At 44.1% G+C, this 10,184-nt stretch overlaps 1 protein-coding gene across 1 annotated transcript; it reads right to left on the reverse strand.

The window, feature by feature from the left end:
- Positions 1-3,706: 3,706 nt before the first annotated feature.
- On the reverse strand, positions 3,707-9,755 carry LOC112889973 (putative E3 ubiquitin-protein ligase UBR7). The gene is made up of 5 exons (XM_025956788.1): positions 9,386-9,755; positions 9,096-9,254; positions 6,067-6,327; positions 4,859-5,491; positions 3,707-4,163 (listed from the first exon to the last, which is right to left on the reverse strand). Exons 1-5 carry the CDS (start codon positions 9,485-9,487, stop codon positions 4,071-4,073), a joined length of 1,248 nt encoding a protein of 415 aa, XP_025812573.1. The 5' UTR covers positions 9,488-9,755; the 3' UTR covers positions 3,707-4,070.
- Between the last annotated feature and the right edge of the window lie 429 nt (positions 9,756-10,184).

Here is a 10,184-nt window from a genome sequence, read left to right on the forward strand (position 1 = left end):
CGGCGCATGGTTCACTATTTGCGTGCGTGCCGTGCCTGCCGGTAGTGATGAGCGTGCCCTACCCTCGAGACGACTCCTACAGCGCGGACAAGGAGAGCACAGAGCTGCCTGCATTATTGCCACTCCAGGATCTATACTAGCTAGGAAGCTTGCGAGCGAGTGGCGGACGCATGCTTCCGCTGCACTCGCTCACGGGCGCGCGCGGCCCCGCAACGCAATGATCCGGACCGGCTCCTCTCCATCCGGTCGGCACCAAACCGCTCCTCCGTCCATTTCCCTCCCACGCTCGGATCCCCTGTGCTAGACCGGTCGATCACCGATTGGCCTCGACCAAGCTGTATGCTACCCGCGGTGCGTGCCGCGGCAGGTAGGAGTGGATTGGACGGGTCGATGGATCCACCTGCACGTGATGAACGCAGACGACACCAACACACGGTGCCCTGGTGGCCAGGCCCGTGCATCCCGACCTATTTGTCCCGACCCGCGTGTGCGCGCGCACGGGACACGCGCACAAACGCTAGCTAGCTAGCTGATCCCTTCTTGGAGCTGCGCTGCTAGGCACTGTGTGCCGATGGGCTCCAACTGTCGGTCGCGAGACAGATTCCATGTCGGAGAAGGCGCCAGACGACATGGTTGATCGATCGTCAGAGCCTCAGGTGAGGTGAGGCGAGGCCAGGGCCAGCTCTGGCAGCAAGCACCTGGTTGGTTGGTGGAAGAAGAGCACTGGCAGTGTGTGTGTTCGTACATCCATCTGCTGTGCCTCTGCCTGGTTTACCTGTCGAAATTCAGCTTGACAACTGTACCACTCATTTCTAAATCACGCACGTCTGAGACTGGTTTACCTGTCTAGCAGGTCCAAGACCCCAGACCCTAACGTTTTGTTATGTTCCGTTTGTACGTTCCCATGGACCAACAGCAACCGTATGGCCTAAACATTGCTGCCTGGATTCCGAAACTGTCGTCGCCATTTCACGTCTTAGGGGAAGGAGAGATTCTGATCCAAATCATCGAAATTTACTCTCAAGCTGGCCCTTTAGATTCTTGGAGCAAATCACTCTCTTCTGAAACAGAGTAAATTTCAACGGTTCAGATCGGAATCTTGAAGCACTTGCAACGATCTCGAGATCCCGTCACCATGCCTGGTTACAAGCTGAATTTTTTCTCGAGAGGCTGGGATGCAACTTGTCAGCCTATCTAGAAGCACAGGTGAGAGACATCATGGGTCTCCTCCCTCCTGCTCCTAGTACGGAATCATTGCAACAGAGAACGAAGACACGGTTCCAAGATCAATGCCGATGTCCCGCGAGACAAAACGTTTTTTTTTTATAAGAGTATAGACAAAGCAGAGCTCAGGTACCGACAGCAGCAGCAGCCAGCATCTGCAGACTGCAGGTACAGCATCTTTACACTAAAGTTTGTTATGGTTTATGTCGTTCTGTTGGAACATGTATCAGATGCGATTAGCGAACAACTATTGGCAACAGACACACAGGAACATGTATCAGATCCTTTCGCAAAAAAAAATGTATCAGATAGCAAATGGGAACGAAATGAAACGAGAGTGAAGACAGACCACGAGGATTGTGCTGGGTCGTTCACGTCTGAACATCTGTCCAAATCTCTTTTTTTTTTTGAAAGGAAACATCTGTCCAAATCAAATCATGCATCTTGATAATACGATGCAAGCCAGAGATGCGAAAAATCACTAACTAAAACTGAGGTTTATCTTTACAACATACAGAATTGGAGGTAACGACGATCATGTGCCAGTAGTCACTTACAGAATCTCTCAGCTCAGAGGTCGCTCTTCAGGGACCATCTGCAGCTCGTCTATTCCATCCGCCATCGCCAATCCCATGAACGGCAGCTGGGGAATCGCCGTAGCCGATCGCGGTCGTCGCGAGATCATGGCGAGTCCATCGATGCACTGCAGCGGTTCATGAACGGGGTGTTGTGGCCGCGTGGTCGTCTCTGATTGTCTCCCGTTCTCTGCTGAAAGATGGTGTGGTCTGCCCACAATAGGACACCGAGGCTGTTCAGACACAACGTCTCAGGCACCAACTGAGTGCTTCAACATGGGATCCAAATTGCAGTTTGTTTTAGACTTGGACATATACTACATTATTTCACATCCTAATAACTACTTTATAAAACTTGGACATAAAGTACATGGCTCAATCCACGGAGCTGCGGTGGGGATTATTAGATTGTGACAGTCTAGCATTGGATTATGAAATCTAAGAAAAAAATATGCATGTTTTTAGCTTTTTTTAGATAATGTAAAAGACACAAAAATCTATAATTCGAAGTACAAATAAACAGGGCCTAATTCATGAGACATGCTTGTTGCTTTTGCTAACCTCTCATTTCCTAACACCTTCGGTTCACCGGACTGCCTAAGAAAAGGTCCAAAAGCTTCCAACGACTGGATCATGGCGACCAGCCTGAGACGTCCATTGAATGGGCCAGATGATCACGACTGAGACCTGACAAAAGTACAAGGCATCTATCATCTTCGTCGATGCACAAATGGAATTGAACTGATTAGGTTGGTGTGGACTAGAAATTAATGTCTAGTTAACACATGATTTTGCCTTTTTTTGTAATAAGTTCATATCGATGCACGAATAGAAAGCTAATCTACCATTGCCATTATCGTGCAACAAAAAATAAAACTGATATTTTTCGCTGTATAGATAGCTTTTAGAACCAGACTTTGTTGTTGGGCATCCTCTGATAAATTTCTGTATAATTTCTAGGTCGTAACTCTCTTGCTCCTCTTGATAAAAAACGTGCTCAGGCACGATCGCTATAAAAATTCTAGATAGTACAAACAGAAGCCAGCAGTCATGGTAGCCTTGCAAGTACGTGTTCCCTGCTGCTCCCAGCACTCATACAACTCATGCACACATGCAGCATTGCTTGCCGCCGCTGCACGAGACAAAACGGAGGACAAGCAAGCTAAAAAGTTCCAACAACACCATGAGCATCTGCAGGCACAGGCTGATGGGCATCTCTACTCTTGTCGATTCTTTCTTTGAGACAAGATGCAACGATGATCAAAACAGTTGGCATTTTATTTTCCTGCAAGGGGACGATCGAATAATCAATGCAACTACCAACTCTGTACTTGTCTAGTCTAGCATCATGATTTGTGGAAATGGCATTCACTGTGCCATGCTGGACCCTTTCTTCAGGCTGTTCCATTGCAAATTAAAACTGCTGGCAGATTTCAGGAGTTGTTAAACTAGGTTCAAGTGTTGATGGAGCGTGCGAGTGTGAATGCAGCAACCAGGTGTGGGCTACACGCCTACAGCTGCGCATAGAAAAAAGCACCGTGGAAAATGAAACGAGGGTGACAAGCCGCGAGGATTGGGATGGATAATTCGCGTTGGAGCGGCGCATCGAAAATCCAATCGTGCATGGCCCATGATACCTGCACATCATACCAGCTGCTACTAGCATACAAGAGGAAGGACGAAACGAAGGCGACCTGAGAGCACAACGAAACCAAGCAAACGGCAATCACACGGACGTGATAACGAGAGGACAACGACGTTCACGTGTGTCGCTGATCTTAGCTTCTAGGCGTCGATCGAGGGACCATCTGGCATCCGCATCTCGTCGACCAATTCCATCTGCATCCCGATGGTGGGAATGCCATCGCTAGCTCTTTTTTTCTCAGAGACAATGTGGCAGAGCTGTCTTGGTTAATGGATAAGATGGATCTACCAGGGATCAGCAGAACCAGGACTCAGTGTGTTGCAATGCTACAGGGCAAGCATCATACTCAGCAGAACTAGTACCTAGGGCAACTTGCATCTGCAAGGGACTGGTAACACAATGTAAATTACCATCTAACAGTGTCCAGATTAAGGAGCAAACAGGTTGTTCGCCAGCTGGGCCATCGAAACCTACTGCGACCCACTTCGGTACATTAAACATTACCGTGTTGCTGCAGGAATTCCACATCACTGGCAAGTCCAGTAGCACCTAGGATGACATTACTCAGTATGTCTAAAGGTACCCAAGTAGCCCTTGACTCGGCAGGATTTGAAGCTACACAAGCTCTAAGATAACCTCTGTTTCTTCTTCTTAGCCAGATTCTCAAAAACAGAGCGGATATCTTCTGATGTGACAGGTTTTGACGAGTCAAAAGATTCCTGTTCAAAGCATCAAATAAAGGAAACACATCAATGAGGTGCGTGTACAAAATCAGATGCAACAGAATATTAATGCAACCTAGAAAGACAAAAGCAAAGTTCATCATTCTGCTGCCAAGAAAGATCATTTTGGAACTAGATTGAATCGACAAAATGAAACAGCGTTCCTCTTTTGAGTTAAAAAATAACAGGATTATGCAAATGAGAATAAAGATTTTAATCAAATACAAATGAGTATAAGTTCTGCAGAAATGTCAATCGATGTTGAGTATTACTGAAATGTGTTAGGAATCTGAATTCCCTGCTGCAAGACATAATTTAACTGATATATCTAACGCTGTGAAAATGCTTCATATCCAGTCCAATGTGTTTGGCATATACACATTTGCCAAGTAGATACAGCTATGCAGACTAGCCCAGTAGTTGTGCCATGTGTGCATGACACATTGGTTCTCATTTCTCAGGATAAAGAGTGCTAACATTGCATATTGCGAAGTGTTTGTAAGAGAACCTCTTTGAGTAGTGTTTTAGAACATGTAGACGTTCACTTCTTTGAGTAGTTTGCATATGTTATAGCAAAGAGTGTCACGTAACCAAATTCAAAGTCTAGAAAATTTGCATGGTTTATTCAATGCTTCATTTTTTTAATGCTGAAATATATTCACCTAAGCAATCAAATAAGAGGAGATTGTTACCAGAAAGGACTGAAACTCATTCTTCATGTCATTAATGCCACTCAAGATCTCTATCTTCTGAACATGGTTAAGCGAATTTAGAAAGTTTGTCTCAGCTCCTTCCTGCTGCTCCAACTTCTTCTCCCTCTTCTGCTTGGCAATCTTCTCATACTCCTCAATAGAGTCCTCCTTGTCAACAAGATATGCAATACCTCGTTGTGCATAGAAGTTAGTGCATGTTTCGCACCTACATAGTGTGTCCCTCCAGCCTTTAGACATGAAGAAGGGCATATTTTTCTCTGTAACAGATGGCATTGTATTTACATCTGTTCCTAGCTTGCAGTTGTTTCCAGAACTGTCCCCAAAATTGGCCTTCTCAGGAACTACAATATCTTTTGTAAAACCATTCTCCATGGAGGTCTTCTCGCCACCCATATGATCAAGAGCACCATTTTCATGTTCCTTAATGTTAGCATGATCCGAAGGAACTCCTTCCATCACAGTTGAATCATTTGTGTCAGTTTGTGATGCCAAATTCTGCTTACCAGAAGCCCAAATTGTTTCAGGATAGAGTTTCAAGAAATAACAAACAGGTGAGCATTTATGGCAAATGAAATCTTCATAGAGTGGTTCCCCTTCCTCATCTCGCGGTATCTGCAAAACACGAAAGACATTAAGCACACATTATATTTTCTAAGTACCTGGGAACTAACAGAAGATGCTAAACTTTTACCCTCTGGATATCTGTACCTGGGAACTAATAGAAGATGTTAGATTTTATCCTATGGATATCTTATAATTTTTCTACTGGCGAAACAAAACGAGTTCGCAAATATGCATTCAATCCGCACCACCTGATAATTATAAAGCATAGAAGTAAAACTTTACTAAATCGTGTAAGCTTAGTTGCTTGGCATCTCAATAAGAGATTCTTAAGTCCCAAATAGCATAACTCCAGTCAAGAATGCATTTGTTTCTAGTTTCACCCAAAATACAGCAAAGTAAAACGAACTAGAAAACAGCACATTGCAAAATTTCCTAGGTCTAAGAACAGAATAAAACATCTACAAGTAGAAATGACATGACCACAAGAAAATTCTCTAAGCAACACTAGCATACAATGGCACTATTGCATATAAAATGCAACCATGCAAATACAAAAGAAACAGAACACAGAAAGATGTTAGCAAATATGATGCCATTAAAGAAGATAACAGTAAGTAGATAACCTCTTCAATAGAGTTAAGACCAATATGATCCTCATGAAACCAGTCCTCGCAAATACAGCATTGTATCATTTCAACTTGCTCCTTAGCTTCTGGATCAGGATAAGGCCTTCCACATGTGCAATAGGAACCTTTAAAGTTATGGTTATAACAATTTTCTGGATTCTCAGAATCTTTCTCAGGGCAGAGTTTGCAGAGGTGGCCACTAAACTTTGAGTTGCCACAGTCACAACGAAACTTTCTCTTTGTCCAAAGTTCAACAATCTTGGAACAAAAGAAAAGAAAACAGAGAATAAGCATTAGCTGAGTTTAAGTGCAAACAAAAAAAAGGGAATAATGGAAGCTAGTAAATGAGTACTCATGATAATGCATCAAATTCTTCTGATGCAAGTGAGGCAGCCAATCTGACCAGAAGTAAATTGAATATTAAATTGAAAGAAACAGTGGCAACAAATAATCCCATGAACTACATCCACCAAAAAATTGTCTCTTCTTTGCTACAGATTTCAAAGCATGATAACAAACATCTCAGACACGACGCACAAATTCAGAAACTTCAGATATATCACACTATCTGCAACATACTCCAGATGTAATGAAGAATATTAATGACTTTGCCATAGTCATGGTGTATAAAGCTATAGGACAAATTGTCTAAAGCCTGCGCAAAGATGTACACACAATTTCCCTACTCAAATGAATGAATCTCCCAGATATGTAAAACAACATTATTAGAGCTGAAAGTAGGGGTAAACATATGAGTTGCTATCCCAAGGATGTCTATAACCCAAGAGATCGAACCCAAGACCATTAAAAAGGTATTGTTGGTATTTCTTTAGTGCAGAAACTAGTGTTGCTTGGACACTGGCATGGATCTCGGAATCCAACCAGATCTGGTTACCAATTTCAGTCTCAAAATATCAGAGGGATTTATGTTCAAGTATTGAAATTCTTGACCTAACAATTCATCATTCTCATATACGCAAACACAAGGAAAATAGCACGTACAACCCTTTCCCTACAACAACATTACAACCATGTTTTTAAACCCCTTTATTCAATAGATAGTTTGTGGTTATGATCCTGTGATGTACCAAATTGGAAGTAAATGGCTGCAGAGGCAGTGCTGATTGTACTTCTTCAATTGTGTACCCGTAAACTAAGAGTCACAAGCAATCCCTAAGCAACTCAAGGTCGAAAAATTGACAGCAAAGATGCACCTAGGCTACCGGCTCCTGGCCATTAAATATACATAGCAAAAAAAAATTCTTGACTCATGAAGTCAAGTTTTAGGGGACTAATTTATAAGGTTACTGGCTTACCACTGTAAAGTGTTTGCTACACACGCGCACATATGCACATGAATGCATTAGATGAAAGTACACATTGAATCAAGTACATATGTGTTTAAAAACATAACATAACAAACAACTATATTAATGGCTGCAGATAATTCCACGTTCCATGAAACTGCTTGTAAATCAGTTACAAGAGTTTATCTTGTGCTTAACAAAAAGCAATCAAAATCCCATACAAGAAATCTTTTACGATGATATACGTTGAGTCTGCCTGTGCCTTAGTCCTTTGCAGCATCATGCAGCCACATTCTGTTCCATAACACTATTCACTGGCATGTGTATTTTCCCGTTATATGCAATTCAGCCTTTAAGTCTTAAATGGAGCCTAACATCCAGTAGGTATGTTTACAAAAGGCCATATTTCCTACATTCAAGGTCTTTGTTAAGAGTAATCAACTGCTTGAATTTAATGATGGCTAGAGAAGGTTATTGATTGTTCTTGGGATGGTATCTAGTACTTCCACGCATTAAAGCATTGAATAACAATACAAGAAGTAAGAATTATAATGAAACAAATAACTTCTTAACTAAAAAAAACACAGGAAAATAAGTTATACTCTACTAGCTACCTAATCCAAGTGAGATACTAACAATGCCCGTTTTCTAGAATGGAGCAGCTTATTCAGTCTGATTCCATAGAAAAGATCCTATGGATAGTTGCACAACATGATAAAAGGAAATCAATCGGATCAAGCCACAATCCCAGTTTAATAAGCCCAAAATTCTACTTCTTAAGTAAATGCATACCTGTGTCCAGCTCAATATTGATCAAATAACATATAAGAATAATTATAAATTCAGCAGATCAGTATCCTAAAAGCCCCAGGTCACACTGAACATTGCTCTAGAAGAGTGTTGAAGCTTTTGTTTTTCATAAGTAGATAAAAACACATTGATGACTTGATTGGTATGATCCAACTCCATCCGTAAAAGATCATATAAACCACAAGCTATTTTCGGGTTTTCCCTAAATTAAGATTAATCTTTTGATCCAGAAGACCAGCATGAGTAATTTTGCTGTTGCTCATACAAGATGTACAATTTTATGAAGCTCCCAAAAAACAAGCATGCATTTCATAAACAGCACAGGAGAACCTTAAGTGATTTGTCAAAGAAGTACAGCATTCTGTAAATACAAAAGATCCTAAATTCTAGCATGTGTTTGACGTTGAGATAACGTGCGAGATCACTGATGAGGCACAACTGTGGTTCACAGCATAAAAGGATAAAGGAGCTGTGGCACGGCAAGGCTTTTTGTTCCAAGTGGTCATGTGTGCATGTGTTTCACGCTATTAGTTGAGTTTCAGTGAGTTTGGATCGTTTGTTTTTCCTTTTTGGGTTTCAGTGAGTTTGGGTCGTTTGTTTTTCCTTTTTTTTTTCCTTGTCTTCTCCTTTTCTTTGGTTTACATTGCCCATATAGGCTTTGTAAACGGACCGGCATTTCTTACGCTTTCTCTAGTACAATGACATGCAGCTGTCTTGTGTGTTCAATTAAAAAAGCATGTCTTTGAAGAAACTAGCGGGTACATTGTGCTGCATGAATGAATATTCAGTTGATACTAGTGGGCAAAACAGCTGACAATCCCCATTTACTTGCCTTGTTCCTTCTCACAACAATGCAGAGCTAATGATATTTGGGAAGGACAATTCATGGGATGAGGTGAGCAGACTCACCTCATGTCCGTCGTGGCAGGCGAGGCTGCAGGCGGTGCACACCCCGGCGACTCCATCCGGCACGCAGGTGAGGCAGGAAAAGACGGCCTGGCGCTTGAGGTACCCGCCGGCGTAGGTGCACTCCTTGCCGTCGTCGCCGCCCAGCACCAAATCCGCCTCCTACATAGGGGTTTTCCCGCACCGCACAGAGAGCGCAAGAGCAAAGCTGAGCACGAGCACGGCACCAAATCGACCCCCACTCGAACGAAGCGAATCCGGCGGGCGAGGGAGGGAGACGCGGGGTACCGTACCAGCTCCTCGGCCTCGATGCCCTCGATGTACTCGCCGATGGTGACCGTGGGCTCCACCTCGTCCACGAAGGCGTCCCCGCCGTCGCGCGCCGTGTCCGCCATGCCTCCCGCCGCCGCGGCCGGGACCCTGGGTCGGTTCGGGTTAGGGTTAGGGTTTGGCGGGTGGGTGAGGGGCACGGGCTTGCGTGCGAGCTCCGCGCGATTGGAGAGATTGGGGAGAGATGGGGGATGCTTCGCAGGCAGGGGAGCTGAGATTGAGCAGGGGAGAAGTGGAAAGGAATACTAGAGCGAGGGTGGATTAACGGGGAGAGAGAAAGGAAGCTGAGGAGAGAGAGGGTACACGGGTAGAGAGAGAGAGAGAATCCGGGGGAAGAGAGACAGAGAAGAGGGGATCTCTCTTCTCGTGTCTGAGAAGTGGGATCGTGCAGGGTCATCTGTACGTGGGGCCCGAGCGTCGGCGGGGATTCAGGTGCGCGTAGCCGCGTAGGGGATGCGTGGGTGTTTACGGGGAAGGCGGGAGGTTACACTTTCGTTTCCCGCCACGGCGATGCGGCGCGCGCGCGCGGGGTTCGCCGTCCGTCTCCATGGGCACGGCGTCTCGCCGGAGGCGCCGCCCTGCGCCACGCCCGCTTTTGGGTTCCATTCCGGTCGGCTAATCCTCCTGGCATCTCCATATCTCCAGCAAATTACTCATCTATCATATTATATATATTTTTCTCTTCATTGCTAGATATTAAAATTGGTAATCTGTTGGAGCACCTCCCATTACCAAAATAATAATTTTTTGGTATTAAAAAGA

Source organism: Panicum hallii, chromosome 4, assembly GCF_002211085.1.
Source record: "Panicum hallii strain FIL2 chromosome 4, PHallii_v3.1, whole genome shotgun sequence".
Classification (NCBI taxonomy): domain Eukaryota; kingdom Viridiplantae; phylum Streptophyta; class Magnoliopsida; order Poales; family Poaceae; genus Panicum; species Panicum hallii.

What these genes read in the sequence shown, in the direction of transcription:
- LOC112889973 (XM_025956788.1), bottom strand. Translation starts at nt 9,487, where the DNA reads ATGGCGGACACGGCGCGCGACGGCGGGGACGCCTTCGTGGACGAGGTG. An exon ending in CCTGCCACGACGGACATGAG is followed by an intron (nt 6,328 to 9,095) that starts GTGAGTCTGCTC and finishes TTTTGTTCCAAG; the next exon opens with ATTGTTGAACTTTGGACAAA. An exon ending in ATGAGTTTCAGTCCTTTCTG is followed by an intron (nt 4,164 to 4,858) that starts GTAACAATCTCC and finishes TGCTTTGAACAG; the next exon opens with GAATCTTTTGACTCGTCAAA.